The 16404-nt window shown below is 47.0% G+C and overlaps 1 protein-coding gene across 1 annotated transcript in view; it reads left to right on the top strand.

Annotated features, from left to right (window-relative positions):
- Positions 1-9065, top strand: part of NLRP13 (NLR family pyrin domain containing 13) — a 26774-nt gene extending 17709 nt beyond the window's left edge. The window contains exons 9-12 of the mRNA XM_032263206.1: positions 988-1158; positions 4197-4367; positions 6587-6757; positions 8891-9065. Of these exons, the coding sequence (XP_032119097.1) occupies positions 988-1158; positions 4197-4367; positions 6587-6757; positions 8891-9065 (688 nt within the window). The remainder of the gene's footprint in view (positions 1-987; positions 1159-4196; positions 4368-6586; positions 6758-8890) is intronic.
- Positions 9066-16404: the final 7339 nt, after the last annotated feature.

Consider the following 16404-nt stretch of genomic DNA (forward strand, 5'->3'; position numbering starts at 1 on the left):
TTTTTTTTTTTTTTTTTTTTTTTTTTTTTTGTATTTTTGTAGAGATGAGGTTTTGCCATGTTGGCCAGGCTGGTCTTGAATTCCTGACCTCAGGTGATCCACCTGTCTTGGCTTCCCAAACTACCAGGACTACAGGCATGAGCCATGGTGCCTGGCCTCTTCTTTCTTCCCACACCACTCACTGTGGGGCTCAGTTCCAGCCAGCTTTGCCCTCTCTTGATCATGGCTGTCTGAGCAGGGAGTCTTTCTTTGCATAATCTCCTTAGGCTTCTTTGATCCTCCCCAGATCTAGGGGTTTTCAACTGATTTGATTTTGCCCCCCAGGGGACATGTGGCAATGCCTGGACACCATGGTTGGTTGTCCCAGAGGTGCAAAGGATGCTATTGATGGGTAACGTCTAGTGGGTAAAGGCCAGTTATGATTGACGTCTGGTAATGCACAGGGTGGTCTCATTCTGCACCTAGGTGTGATCCAGCTCACACGTCCACAGGGCTGAGGGTCAGAAAACCCTACCTTGACTCATCTTTATCTCCTTCCTGTGGTTTTTGTGTTTTTTCTTTTTTGAGAGGGAGTCTCCCTCTGTTACCCAGGTTGGAGTGCAGTGGCACGATCTTGGCTCACTGCAACCTCTCCCTCTTGGTTTAAGTGATTCTCCTGCCTCAGCCTCCCTAAGTAGCTGGGACTACAGACATGCACCACCATGCCCAGCTAATTTTTTTTTTTTAAATAAAGAGATGAGGTTTCACCATGTTGACCAGGTTGCTCTTAAACTCTTGAACTCAGGTTATCTGCCTACCTTGTCCTCCCCAAGTGCTGGGATTATAGGCTTCAGCCACCAGGCCTGGCCCTTTTTCTCTTTCAAGGTTTTGTTCTTTCTCCAGCTTAATCTTCCTGTAATGTTTGGGGCTCAGGAGTTAAGGGGTCAAGAGAGAAAAGGAACCTGGGCATCACTGCTGAGGCTCACCTTGCTCCTGCACCTTCCACAGCCTGGAGAAATGCAACCTGTCAGGGGCCAGCTGTCAGGACCTGGCCTTGTTCCTGATCAGCATCCGACGAGTAACTCGACTGTGCCTGGGATTTAATCGGCTCCAAGACTCTGGCATAAAGCTGTTGGGTGCTGCCCTGACTCACCCCGAGTGTGTCTTGGAGAGGCTGGAGTAAGTGTTCCCTGGCTCCACTTCTGGAAATGACCCTGTGCACACAGATAGCAAGAGCAATGCTTTCTTCACTTGAGAACTATTTACAGCATTAAAAAGTAACATTCATTGAGTAATTACTGTGTGCCGGGAATTGCTCTGAAACAGACTGTGAGTGGCATCCTGGGTTTCTTGGTTCCATCTCTGGCGGTTATGCCGAGAAACTTAATTTCCACAAGGACCCTAGGAGGTGATGAATTTTTTGATCCACCGGTATGTGAGCTCCTGGCAGAGATAGAACGAGGCCTCAAGGTCTAGGTGGTAGATAGGACAGATACACTTCCTACTCAGGTGGGAGATGGTTTTATGAGTGACATGTAAAAACAATAGATACAAAGAAAAACAAAGGAGAATGAGAGTCGGATGACAGGGGTGGGGTTGATGTCCCAGCAGAGTCTTGTCTCACCAACCTTTGTGAAGAGGTGAAACTCCAGCAGAGACTCGGATGAAGCAAGGGAGGCAGCTGTACGCAGAGAAGGAGCAGCAGCGTGAAAGGCCTGAGGTTGGAAGGAGCGCGGCGTGTTGGAGGAGCAGGGAGGAGCTAGCATGGTTGGGGTAAAGTGAGTGACGGTGGCAGTGGTGGCAGGTGGAGGTGCCTGGGATGTGCTGGGCTGTGTAGGAATCTGTGTTTTGTTTGGAGTGACATGGAAAGCCTTCCTTGGCTTGGAAGGGGGACGTTATCTTAATCTGACCTACTTTGAAAGGTAGTGCAGGTGCTGTTGAAGGGTAGACTGCAGTGGGGACAAAGATGCAGTACACGCAAGAAATGGGACTCCTGTCCACCAGGCGAGAGGATAGGAGGGAGTGGCCCGTGGGGTGGCTACAGGAGTTCGGGATAGATCGGAAGGCAGTGTTGGAGAATTTCAGAGGCGGGAGACACCGCTGAGGTTGCAGAAGGAGTTTTGGTATACCCGGCCCAGCTCAGATTCGCATCCAAGATGGCTGAGTGCCCCCACAAAGACAGGGCTTGACTTTTTATATGCGAAGTACACAGTGGCGCTAAAATGAGTTTGCAGGTGCAGAACAAAGGCAATTCATCAAGCAGTGACAGGCACCTAACTGAGGCTCACATATGACTGTCGCTATGAGACCCAGACGTTCACTGTGTGTAGAGCTCAAGGGTTCTAGCACAGGCCCTGTCTATTGCCCTCTGCTGCAGCGCCCGGAAGGCCGGCCTCTTGGCTGCTTGCACGTTCCTGACGACCTTCGCTGTGTTCAAGAAACTTAGAGTTATCAGCTATAGAGAACAAGAATGCAAGAACTCATTAACTTATAAAACTTGCAAAGTAGGTTACAATTCCACGGGAGGGGGAAGGACTCATAGAAGAAAGTTTAATTCCTGCTTCTCTTTGCTGCATTAATTTTATTTTTGTATTATGTTGCTTTAATTTTTCTTCTCCCTCTTCAGTACAGCTAAGAGGGTTTGCTGATGGATTCCAGGTGGTTTAGGAGGGAGGGTACCAAGAACACCTCCCAGAGGATGAGGTTGGCAGCTAGGGAAAGGATGGGACCGTTCTCCAACACAGGGAATGTTGGGGGCAGAGCAGGGGCTGGTGAAAGCGTTTGGGTTGGGTTGCAGGAGCTCAAGATGCCTGTCCAACAACCATGCAGAAGACTGTATGGGAGCAGTCGTAGGCAGGACCGCAGGCGTCAAGAGGACTGCTGGGTGGGGATGAGAGCCCCTGTGCAGTGGTGCACTAGTGAGACGCTTCAGAGCTCCTCTTCCCCAGCTGCGTGGTGCTTCTCTGGTGCAGGTGTGGAATAGAGGGGAAGCTGGGTTTTCCTCAGACTGGACAATTGTCAGGTGAGTATAAAAAAACGCAGAAAAGGCCGAGGGCCTCTAGGTGTCACCAAGTCAGTTACCGTGGAACTGTAACCGAGAACCACAGACTTCGAACCGGCAAAGGAGCAAAGGGCCGGTGCTCATTCAGCACTGAGTCTCCGTGACCGGGAACGTCAATAGGTGATTCATATATATAATGTGAGTTACTAATGTATGTAATTATGTATGTGATCATGACACAGTGTGTAGAACTGTAACACCATTATAATCATAACTAATTATAATTAGTATTATAACCCTAATATAGTTTAACTTTATTATAATCCTAGTAATTAGTACAATTATGATTGTGTTCTACACATTGGAACATGATCATACACATACAATTATTATAATTAGCTGTAATTATATAATCACAACTATAATTATGTAAAAAATTATATAATTATAATTATGATTAAATTATAATTTATAATGTAATTGATTGTAATTATATGCATATACATGTATAATTATAACATGTATCATAATGTGAAATGCAATGAAATCTGTATTATGTAATATTTATATTACATATTATGTAATTATAGTTGATATTTAACATGATAGTTTATAACTACATATCTTTTTATAAAACTAACATGGTAACACAAACATTATGCAGTAGATACATATCTGATATATGACATCTCCATTTGTGATGTAATTTATCTTCCGTAACCTGAACACTGCCTGTTTGCCGAGCGCTGTCCCAAGCACATGTATTTGCTCACGTATCGATCGCTGACAGCTCTGATAAACCATCCTGCTGCACTTTAGGATGGAGGGCAATGAAGACTGAAGGGAGAGCAGCAACTTGTTGAGGGTCTCCCAGCTGCCGATGTAAAAGCCTGTTTGGACCCACAACCAGCTGGCTCCACAGCCTGGGGTTTATCGCCAATGCCTTGGAGCCTTGAAAGTTTTTTTTCCTCCATCTTTTCCTAAACCAATCACTAATAAGCACAGATTTGGTGTGCTCATTGCAGAAATCTGGACTGAGGGAGGGTTATGGTACACAAGATACTGGCACAGCCTGGGTTGGTGTCCAGCTGGAAAGAAAGACACAGTGGTTCAGGGAGCTGCTGCATGGGTGGACCTGGGGTGCCTGAGGCTCGGCCCTGGGTGCCTGGGTCTGGCCTGCTTTCCTGAGCACCCATCTCTGGCTCTCACCCTGCAGGCTCTGGTTTTGCCAGCTGGGAGCACGTGGTTGCAGGCACTTGTCAGACGCTCTCTTGCAGAACAGGACCCTGATGCACCTGAATCTGAGCAAGAACTGCCTGGGAGATGAGGGAGTCAAGTTCCTGTGTGAAGCCTTGCGTCACCCTGATTGTAAGCTGCAGAGCCTGAAGTAAGTTTTCTTGGCTCCATCTCATTCAGTGGATGGAAGAGAGCAAGGGAAATTGACCCACCAATGCCTGAGTCCCTGATGGGGGCTGAGTGAGGTGTGGACTAGCTCTTTGCTGTAGAGGAGCTTCTGGTTTTCTTGGGGGTATGGTATGGGGTGGTCTCTGTGAGGGGAAAGTGGGATGGCTGTGAACATGTGTGTTTCCGGGGTTCCTTGAGACCAGCACTCAGGTTTTTGATGTTTCTCTGGGAGGACGCGGGAGTCAGCCCAGAGTCATATGTGCGGCTACACTTCACGGTGAGAGGGCACAAGGGAAATCAGCAAAGGGGAAAGGTGCTTGGGACCAAGTCCAGAGGAAACCAACACAAGCTCCCAGGAGTCCTCTTTCTGTGCAATCACACAAGACGCACTGAATTCCTCCAGCAACCGGCTGTGGCAATCACGCAAAGCGTGGTCTACCAGGGCAGCTCATGAGAGACGCTGTGTCCTGAATTTTTACCGGGTGCTGGAAATGTGTGGTTTAGCATGTACCACGACATGAACCACTGCACCTGGCCATCAGCGTATTTTTTATGCTTCCAGCGGAATTTGAAACTTGAGAGTAGAGAGAAGAGCATATAACGTAATCCATGTTCAAACTTCAACAATTATTGATTCACAGCCTATACCCTTACATCTAAAACTTCACCAACACTCAGTAATGGGATCACTAGGTCAAATGGTATTTCTGGTTCTAGATTCTTGAGGAATCGCCATTGTCTTCCACAATGGTCGAAATAATTTCTTCCTCTGAGATTACCTTGAGGCCCATCCTAAGGGTCATATGTCTTCCTTTGTAAATGCAAAGTAGTTTTATGTTTGTGTCTGTGTTTATAAGAATGAAGTTGAGTGTGTTTTCAAATGCTGACAACCATTTATATAAACATCCAGATAAAAAAAACCTGTTGATAAAACTTGCTGATAGGTTTTTTTTTTTTTTTTTTTTTTTTTTTTTTTTTACCTACTGCATTTTTTTCCCTACTAACTTGGAGGTATTCTTTCTTGTTTTTAAAATTTTAATCTTTTTATTATAAATTTACCATCTGTATGTATATTTTGGGATTCAAAGTGTTATGATTATGAATACAATGGAATAATTAAGCTAGTTAACATGCCCATCACCTCAAATACTTTTTGTTGCGGTGATAACATTTGGAGGTACTTATGTTAGCAATTTTGAAAGGCAGAATATTAACTACATTCACCATGCTGTGCAACAGATCGCAAGGCTGGGTGTGTGTAGTGGCTCATGCCTGTAATCCTAGCACTTTGGGAGGCTGAGGCGGGCAGACCACAGGGTCAGGAGTTCGAGACCAGCCTGGCTAACATAGTAAAAACTCATCTCTACTTAAAAATGCAGAGGATGCAGCCATCTGAGACCACACCATTGTACTCCAGCCTGGGTGACAGAGCTAGACTGTCTCAAAAAAAACCCCCAAAACCTAACAACTATATTCCTACTAACTGAGACTGTTATACCCCTCAACCACCATGTCTAAGCTCTAGGGCAGTCTGGCTGTCTTGGGTTTGATTTGCACGTATCGTTTATCAGGCTGGCAGTTCTCAGACTTGGCCTGTGGTGGTTTAGCCACATGGACATTTTTCAAACCTTTTTTTTTTTTTTAATGGGTTAAGGATTTTGAATTCCCATGTGCCTTCTCCACAGAAGGGTATCAGCCTTGCAACATTCCTCTCTCCTGCTGTCTCTTCCTCCTTCCTCCTCTCCTCATCCCTCCCCTGTAGTCCCGTATGTTCTCCAGTCACCTGGACTATTTTGAGCTTACTATGGCATAGAAATTCAGTCTGGAAAATGTAGGCCTGCCATTAGGGTAGGTTTCTGGTCTCTTCAGCTCTTCGGTTGCACTCGAAGGCTTAGACAGGTGCACTGCGGCCACCAGGCCAACTCGAGGTGCTGGGTGGCAAACACCGAAGAGATGCCCTTCAGGCTGGCACACCTGCAGGGGGCACGGGGGAGAGGGCTGCACTGCTGTGCCATCTACTCTCTTTCTATCACAGGTAAATAGAGCCCCTGGAGGTGTCTGCGTCCTCCTGACTCGCACCCTCCTGATTCGAGGCGTGGGACAAACATCTGGCTTCACAGTCTCTCCTTTCCTTGGATATGAGATGGGCAGGTGTGAGCACAGCAATCACTCTTCCCCCTTCTGTATCTTTTTGTTTTGCAGTTTGTCAGGTTGCTCTTTCACAAGAGAGGGCTGTCAAGAGCTGGCTACTGCCCTCAAGCACAATCACCATGTGAAAATCTTGGACGTTGGAGAAAATGATCTTGGGGATGATGGAGTCAAGCTGCTGTGTGAGGCTCTGAAACCTTCACATCATGCTTTGTACACACTTGGGTGAGCTGATGCTGTTCTCCCCGCAGAGTCTCCCTTCTCTATTCCTGGGGAGATCCAACAGTAGGGTCCCATCAGGGGTTACAAAGTAAGACAGAGTAAGGACAAAGGCCTCCTTTAAGAAATCTTGGCCAGGCACAGTGGCTCACGCCTCCCAGCACTTTGGGAGGCCGAGGTGGGTGGATCACCTGAGGTCAGGAGTTCGAGACCAGCCTGGCCAACACAGTGAAACTTGATCTCTACTAAAAATATGAAAATTAGCTGGGTGTGGTGGCCGGCGCCTGTAATCCCAGCTACTCAGGAGGCTGAGGCAGGAGAATCGCTTGAACCTGGGAGGCGGAGGTTGCAGTGAGCCGAGATTGCACCACTGCACTCCAGCCTGGGCAACAAGAGCAAAACTCCATCTCAAAACAAAACAAAACAAAACAAAATCTCTACTGCTGGATGATAAGCTCTGAGTTTAGAAAGGTGTTTCACTCTTGTTACCACCATCCTTGGTACACTGTAAATACTGTTTCTCCCAATCCGCCCACTGTGGGTTCCAGGTGCTGGGGGGTGGGATGCAGCCTGCTCTCTGCACTGTGAATCTTCAGTTTTTAACCATCATGCAATGTGTACTCAGCAGACTGAGACGGTTTGTTCTCAAACATAGGATGTTTTGCTAAATGTGGCTGACATGATAGCAATTTCTTAGGTACGGAATGGCTAAAGGGTTGGTTAATACAATAGCTCAGTGATGTTTTCAGAAAAGGTGTTTATTAGTTCATTTGACACTAACAAATCCTAAGTCATACTTACCAGCCACGTCAAACCTCTGTTCAGAGATTGTTAAATCTACTTTATTAGATACCATGATTTAAATTATTGGTTTAAACATAAACTAGATTTGTTCTCTCATAGGCCTTAGAGACATGAATAGGTTAATGTTATCTGCAGTGCCAAATTTAAGATAAACGCATTCTGAATCAAGTTCATCTTTCAAAAAAATCAGTGAAGCAATTTATTGAACTATTTCCTTAAGAGAGACTCATTCCGACTTTTTTCTTTCTAAAAGAAGGGCTTTATGGTTTGTAGTTTTTGTTTTTTAAGATGGAGTCTCACTTGTCACCCAGGCTGGAGCGCAGTGGTGTGATCTCGGCTCAGTGCAACGTCTGCTTCCTGGGCTCAAGCAGTCCTCCCACCTCAGCCTCCCAAGTAGCTGGAACAACAGGTGCATGCCATGACACCGCCTGTTTTCTTTTATTGATTATAGAGATGAGGTTTGACCATGTTGCCCAGGCTGGTCTTGAATTCTGAGCTCAAGTGATCTGCCTGCCTCAGTCTCCCAAATTGTTGGGATTGCTGACATGAGCACTGTGCTTGGCCAGCGTGTCATAGTTCTTTGTGAACACGGAGATTTCTGCTGTGTTAAACCGATCTTCACACTTTCTCACTTTTGTCTTCGTGTTTCTAGTAGCTAGTCAACCATATGTTCAAATTTGGTATTGTTGAATTTAGAAATAAGATGGAAAAAAGTATAAACAAGGAATAATAGTGCTATTTCGGTTCTTTCATTGATCTAATAAACTCACATTAAAATACTTTGTTTCACATTCTGGCAGGGTAAGTTTTTGTTTACTCCTCCATCAAATACAGTTTAAAGTAGTATCTACCTTTGATAGGCTTGATAGATGGGTTAGATGAGTTAGGTGTAAGTATTATAAGGTGGCTGGGTGCGGTGGCTCATGCCTAGCAGTTTGCGAGACTGAGGCGGGCAGATCATGAGGTCAGGAGATTGAGACCATCCTGGCCAACATTTTGAAAACCCATCTCTACTAAAAATAGAAAAATTAGCTAGGCATGGTGGCACGCACTTGCAGTCCCAGCTGCTCAGGAGGCTGAGGCAAGAGAATCACTTGAACCCTGGAGAAGGAGGTTTCAGTGAGCCGAGATCATGCCACTGCACTCGAGCCTGGCAACAGAGCGAGACTCCAGCTCAAAAAAAAAAAAAAAAAAAAAATGGTTCCCAGCATGGAGTAAGTGCTCCACTCTTAAGCACTCTGTTTTAGTAGTTTTTTCCTCTAGATGTGGTATCACTTCTGTAACTTCTGAGTCTCAGAGGACTATCTCTTACGCTTTCTTCCCGCCTGCCCCTAGGTTGGCAAAATGCAATCTGACGACTGCTTGCTGCCCGCCTCTTGTCTCTGTTGTCCGCAGCAGTAAGACCCTGGTCAATCTGAACCTTCTAGGCAATGAGCTGGATCCCGATGGTGTCAAGATGCTATGTAAGGCCTTGAGGAAGTCAACATGCAGGCTACAGAAACTCGGGTAATCCCCACTGACTTTTCCACAGGGAAGAGCCTGCGGAGACGAGGCTAGACTGACAAGGCTTCTAAAGCATGTGCCAGGTTTACATGGCACTCCGTTTCCTTGAGCAGTACTGGCTGATGGAGCTTTCAGTAGGATGGGAATGACCTCTATCTGCGCTGTGCACCTGCTGCATAGCCACTAGCTGCATCTGATAACTGGGCACTTGAAATATGGTTAGTGTGACTGGGACCTGAGTTAATAGTGTTGTTTTCTTTTGTGAGACAGAGTCTCGCTCTGTCGCCCAGGCTGGAGTGCAGTGGCACGACAGCAGCTCACTGCAACCTCTACCTCCCAGGTTCAAGCAATTATCCTGCCTCAGCCTCCCGAGTAGCTGGGATTACAGGTGCCTTCCACCATGCTGGCTAATTTTTGTATTTTTGTAGACAGGGTTTCACCACTAAACTCCTGACCACAGGTGATCCACCTGTCTCAGCCTCCCAAAGTGCTGGAATTACAGGGTTGAGCCACCGCGCCTGGACTGCTTGCTTTCCTTGTTTTTTTTTTTTGAGATGGAGTCTTACTCTGCCATCGGTCTGTAGTACGGTGGCACGATCTTGGCTCACTGCAATCTCTGCCTCCCAGGTTCAAGTAATTCTCCTGCCTCGGCCTCCTGAGTAGCTGGGATTACAGGTGTGCTCCACCACGCCCAGCTAATTTTTGTATTTTTAGTAGAGACGGGGTTTCACCATGTTGGCCAGGACAGTCTTGATCTCCTGACCTCGTGATCCACTGGCTTCGGACTCCCAAAGTGCTGGGATTACAGGTGTGAGCCACCGCGCCCAGCTATACTTAAATCTTAACACCCATATATGGCTAATGACTGCCGTATTGGATGGTGCCATCCTAGAGACTTCTGGGTATTTTGAGAGCCCACTTAGTTTCATCATTCTTGCACCTGCTCTACATTTCACTCCGTAGCCGTTTACTCATGGGCCAAGCACCATGGCCTGGTAGGCAGGAGGGAAACAAATGGACGTGAGCCTTGTCCTCATGAGCCTTGAGTTCTCCTCCAGGAGATAACAGGTCTGAGACAAACAAGCCATCTTGTTGTCACGAGCGCTGGGAAAGAATGTCTGGGTTGAGATGTGGAGACAGGAGGGTGATCAGAAGAGCAGGGAGCTTGCCTGAGCTGGTACCATTGATCCTGAGTCCCAAGGAGGCTGGAAGGAGGAGTCCATGTATCAGGAAGGGACCATGAGAGGTGACAAGAGATGAAGGGTGGAATGTACTAAGGATGTTTCAGTAGCACGTGCAAAGGCCCTGAGGTTGTACCAAGCTGTATGTTGCCCCTTTGAGGCATTGAAAGAAGATCATTTAATTGGAACTCTTTCCACCCCATTCAGTGTTCTGAGAGGAAATCCGAAAGGTAAGCAGGCCCGCTGCAGTGGCTCATGCCTGTAATCCCAGTATTTGTGAGGCCGAAGCAGGAGGGTAACTTGGGGCCAGGATTTTGAGACCAGCTTCGGCCACATAGGGAGATCTGTCTCTACAAAAATTTTTTTAAAATATTTGCTCAGCATGGAGGCACACACCTGTGGTCCCAGCAACTTGGGAGGCTGAGGTGGGAGGATTGCCTGAACCCAGAAGTGGGAGAATGCAGTGGGCTGTGATCATGCCACTGCACTCCAGCCTGGGTAACGAAGACCCCCTCTCAAAAAACGCTGGGGGGTGGTGGAGAAAGGAAAGCACTTAACAGTTGTTACTAGGTACATTTCAGCCGAAGTCATCTCAGATGCCAAGAAACCTTGCTTATTGTCAGAAGCGAGTCAAAATCTGCATATTTTGATTTAAGATACGATGTTGCCAACTTCACACTTGAGTGGTGTATTTTAAAAAGTGCTCCCGGGCCGGGCGCAGTGGTTCACGCCTGGCATCCCAGCACTCCGGGAGGCCGAGGTGGGCGGATCACCTGAGGTCGGGAGTTCAATACCAGCCTGACCAACATGGAGAAACTCCATCTCTAGTAATAATACAAAATTAGCCGGGCATGGTGGCACATGCCTGTAATCCCAGGTACTCGGCAGGCTGAGGCAGGAGTACGGCTTGAATCCGGGAGGCGGAAGTTGCGGCGAGCCAAAATCGCACCATTGCACTCCAGCCTGGGCAGCGAGAGTGAAACTCTCAAAAAAAGAAAGGGGATGGGGGCTCTGGGACGGCGATTGTTAGAGTTGAAGCTTCTCTATGGTCAGTCACGCATGCGTGCAGAAGGGACCTTCTGACTGGGTGCCCAGACCCTTGCTTACTCTTGAAGAGAACGCTCAGCTTTTATTTTCCAAAAACTGCTAGACACAAGTTGCGAGGAAGTGCTTAGATGTATTGAGTGTCGGTGGCCTGAGTGACCCTGGCCTGCCCACGAGGTCTCTTGTGTTATCTTCACCGTGGTTTCTTCAACCTCTGCCTTTGTGGTTGTGCCTTTTCTCTGTGGAAAGTGGTTCCACGTGCCATCAAACTTAATCCCGACATCTATGGGTAAGGCTACGGAGGTGGGAGGTCCCACTCAAAGGGTAAGCAAAAGTTACCCTTCATTTATTTTAGTCTTTTTTTTGAGACGAAGTCTTGCTCTGTCACCAGCCTTGAGTGCAATGGTACGATCTCGGCTCACTGCAACCTGCGCCTCCTGGGTTCAAGCAGTTCTCCTGCCTCAGACAGTTGAGAAGCTGGGATTACAGGCACCCGCCACCACACCCAGCTAATTTTTTGTATTTTTAGGAAAGACGGGGTTTCACCATGTTGGCCAGGCTGGTCTCAGTCTCCTGACTTTGTGATACACCTGTCTCAGCCTCCCCAATTGCTGGGATTACGGGCGTCAGCCAGCGTGCCTGGCCACATTTGTTAGTCTTTTTATGGGGCACCTTAACCTTTATTTTGCTTTGTCACTTTGCCACTTTACTCTGCACCACGCCTGTACTTTCACTTCTGACACTTCCCTGCTTCCATCCAGTCCACTGGTGATGAGCACCAAGGTTGGGTCCATGTCATTGTGATAGTGAATAGGGCCGTGATGAACTCACAGGCATGTGGTCCATATACACCATGGAATACTACACAGCTACGAAAAGGGATGAAAGCAGGTCCTTTGCAGCAACATGGATGTAGCTGGGGGCCATTAGCCTAAGTGAATTAATGCAGGAACAGAAAACCAAATATCACATGTTGTCTTGAGTTGGAGCTAAATAATGAGTACATATGGACTTAAAGATAGTGACAGTAGGCCAGGCATGGTGGCTCACGCCTGTAATCCCAGCACTTTGGGAGGCCAAGGTCCGCGGATCAACTCACGTCAGGAGTTCGAGACCAGCCTGGCCAACATGATGAATCCCTGTCTCTACTAAAAATAGAAAAGTCAGCCAGGCATGGTGGTGGGCACCTATAATCCCCGATACTCAGGTGGCTGAGGCAGGAAAATTGCTTGAACCCGGGAGGCAGAAGTTGCAGTGAGCCGAGATCACACCATTGCACTCCAGCCTGGGTGACAAAGATGACTCAGTCTTAATTTAAAAAAAAAAAAAAAAAAAGGCAGGGCATGGTGGCTCATGTCTGTAATCCCAGCACTTGGGGAGGCTGAGGTGGACAGATCACCTGAGGTCAGGAGTTCGAGACCAACCCGACCAACATGGAGAAATCTCATCTTTACTAAAAGTACAAAAAAGCCGGGCAGGGTGATGGTCAGCTGTAATTCCAGCTACACGGGAGGCTGAGGCAGAAAAATCACTTGAACCCAGGAGGTGGAGGCTGCAGTGAACCGAGATCACACCATTGCACTCCAGCCTGGGCAACAGAGACTTGGTCTCAAAAAAAAAAAAAAAATGTTGACAGTAGCCACGGGGGACTCCTGGAGCGAGGCGGGTGGGAACGCTGCGAGGGTTGAGCTACCTCTCAGGTACTGTGCTCACTTCCTGGGTGATGGGATCATTCACACGCCAGACTTCACACAACAGACCCCCGTCACAAACCTGCACATCTTCCCCTGAACCTCAAAAATTCGTCACTTCTGAGTTTGCTCACTGCTTCTAAACTTCAGTACTGTTTTTCTGCAGGCTTCAAAAAGACTTGCACAGAGTAGTGAGAGAGGAGATACAGACGTCACAGAAGGAGCACTGTCTGAAGGTCAAGTGTACTTGGGATTTTAATGACCTTGAAGACAAGTGGTGGTGGTGATGCCACGGACCAGATGCCACAGGGCTTGACCACGGATCTTGGAGTAAAGCCACCAGGACCTCCTGGCCTGGGGACAAATGAGCTGTTCCCTGCAGGAGGCTTCAGTACAGTCGTTGGAAGCAGCCCGTTTCACGCCCAGGTCTGGAATTTGTCTAATACTGTGTCTCGTCCCCAAGATCATAAGTTGGCTGTGCCTTCAGTCTTATTTATGTCCTCCTCAGTATGTTTCTAATTCTTAGAGGTGTGGAGAGAACTGAATAAAGCAAAGGATATAAGAATAGCTCCGGAAAAGCCAAAAGCCTCATTTCTCATGGACTGAGAAGTGGGATCAAAGTGTTTGTAATTCCATAATTATTATACTGTGAGTAAGCCACATAGACATCCAGAACTTCTCCTAATATGCCCTTATCTTATGTTGATTCCTGTAAGAAGTATTAGATTCTGCATTGACTTTTTTCTTTTTGGGATGGAGTGTCACTGTGTCACACAGGCTGGAGGGGTACGGTGGCACCATCTTGGCTCACTGCCACCTCCACTTCCTGAGTTCAAGTGATTCTCCTGCCTCGGCCTCCTAAGTAGCTGGGATTATAGGCATGCACCAACACACCTGGCTAATTTTTGTATTTTTAGTAGACATGGGGTTTCGCCATTGGCTCAGGCTAGTCTCGAACTCCTGGCCTCAATTGATCCACCTGCCTCGGCCTCCCAAAGTACTGGGATTGCAGGCGTGGACCACAGCGCCTGGCCTGCATTGATTCTCATCTCCCACTCCTCATTACGATGTACTTTTCTGAGTTTATTCCATCTTCCGCCCTTCTTTACCTGAAACCTTTTCACCATGCTCTGTAGAAACCAGCAAACTTATATTTAGACAATAGGTTGAAACAGTTCCTTTTATCGTATTCTGAAACCTGCCTCTCCTCTGAGGACATTGCTTCTCTTACAGCACCTTTGGGTGTGACTGTCTTGTCCAGGGAGCCCAGCGGTTCATCGAGGGGGTGGTCTCTTCCCCACCTGCTGCTCTGTGATCCTTCTCCCCACCCTGTGTCCCTCTCAGCCTCTATCCTCCTGTCTTTAGATTTAGACCCCTTGTTCTTTGAAGATACTTTGTGACTGCCAAATGGACTTCCGCTGAAAGACTTGAGCTCCTGGCAGCCCATCACCTCCAGGAGTACAGGTTAAGTATCCCTTATCTGAAATGCATGGACTTAGTAATTTTTCATATTGTGGAATATTTGCATTGTACTTACTGGTTGGACATAGCAAATCTAAAATTCTGAATTTTGAAAAAATTCTCCAGTCAACATTTCCTTTGGGAATCACGACTGTTCAAAAGGGATACTTTGTCTTCAGTATTTTGGGATTTGGGATGCTCAACCTGTATTCCTTACACCCAATTCTAAGGAATACATGCTTGTCCATCCCGTGGCCTGAAATGGCTTTTAATGTGGCCCAACACAAATTCATAACCTTCCTTATGCATGGATTTTTTTTCAGCTTAACAACTATCATTAGTGTGTGGCCCATGACAATTCTTCCAATGGGGCCCAGGGAAACCAAAAGATTGGACATCCCTGCGTGACTGCACCTCCATGATAGTATCTTGTGTCATATCTAAACCTCCTTCATGCTCAAACCCCAGAAATTCTCATTACTCGTGATTGCAACTATTTCGTAATTTTTCTGTTTCTTTGTTTTTGTTTTGAGATGGAATCTTCCTCGTTTCCCAGGCTGGAGTGCGGTGGCGCAGTCTCGGCTCACTGCAACCTCCACCTCCCATGTTCTAGCGATTCTCCTGCCTCGGCCTCCCAAGTAGCTGGGATTACAGGTGCCCGCCCCCACACCCAGCTAGTTTTTGTAGTTTTAGTAGAGATGGGGTTTCACCATCTGGGCCATGCTGGTCTCCAGCTCCTGAGCTCAGGTGATCTGCCCACCTTGGCCTCCCCACCTCCTATATTCCTTAGCCTTTCTAACCTGAGTTTAATCAGTAGATTCCATTGATAACTCATTGATACACTGTGGCAAGAGGCCGTTATGGGCCCTAGCCACCCCTGCACATTCTGTATGGGTATGCAAAAGATGTTAAATGCTTTTTTTTTTTTGCCAAGGGACTTTTGCCAGGTTGTGTTTGCCTGGAGAAAACTTTAGGGATAAGGTAACTTTCCACCCCAGACAAAAAGCAGGCTTGTACTGCTTATTGAAAATCGGCAAATTCCCTCAGACCAGTGTGCAGGTTCTCTTGCTGCAGTCTACAGCATGTCCATTGTGGACCCTTTGTGGCACCCAAAGCTGAGACTTGGGAAGCATGAGGAACTGATGAAAAGCAGCAGGACATGCTGACTCACGCTTTTGTCACGGATGATAAAATTCTTTGTTTCTGGGCCAGGAGTCTCATATCTTCTGCTAGCTTCCATGAAATAGGAATAGACTAGCTTTTTGGCTCCTAAGTAGAATAAAATCCCAAACCCTTCTCAGTTCCTGGAGACAGTTGCCTTTTCACTATACTTCACTTCTTTTAGAGTTCATCTATTTAGCTAACACCCCTTCAAATCTGTCAAATCAACATCCTCCATGCTCTGCCTGCCCCTCACTTTGTGCTATGCACTCAACAAAACCATAAACCTTTTTCACTCCAGTGTTCTACCTGCTCCACACTTGTATCCATAGAGCTGAACATGCTGAAGACAGATGTTAAACTCTGCTTAAATTTAAGAAATTCCTTAGGATTAGTCATAGTGCTGCACATGATACGGCAATGTCCTGGTTTAAGGTGTTCTTCCACTCAACTTGCATCTCCCTCATAGGTCTCCATTTTCACTCTGTTGATTTTAGATATTTAAGAAACAAGAATTGGCACTTGGGGAGGCTGAGGTGGGCGGATCATGAGATCAGGAGATCGAGACCATCCGGGCCAACATGGTGTGAAACACTGTCTCTACTAAAAACACACACAAAAAATTAGGACATAGTGGCGCATGCCTGTAGTCCCAGCTACGTGGGAGGCTGAGGCAGGAGAATCGCTTGAACCCAGGAGGTGAAGATTGCAGTGAGCTGAGATCACACCACTGCACTACAGCCTGGGTGAGAGTGTGACCTTCCATTTCAAAAAAAAAAAAAAAGCATCAGATTCTTCCACAAGTACC

Source organism: Sapajus apella, unplaced genomic scaffold, assembly GCF_009761245.1.
Source record: "Sapajus apella isolate SASKATOON/1434 unplaced genomic scaffold, GSC_monkey_1.0 scaffold135, whole genome shotgun sequence".
Classification (NCBI taxonomy): domain Eukaryota; kingdom Metazoa; phylum Chordata; class Mammalia; order Primates; family Cebidae; genus Sapajus; species Sapajus apella.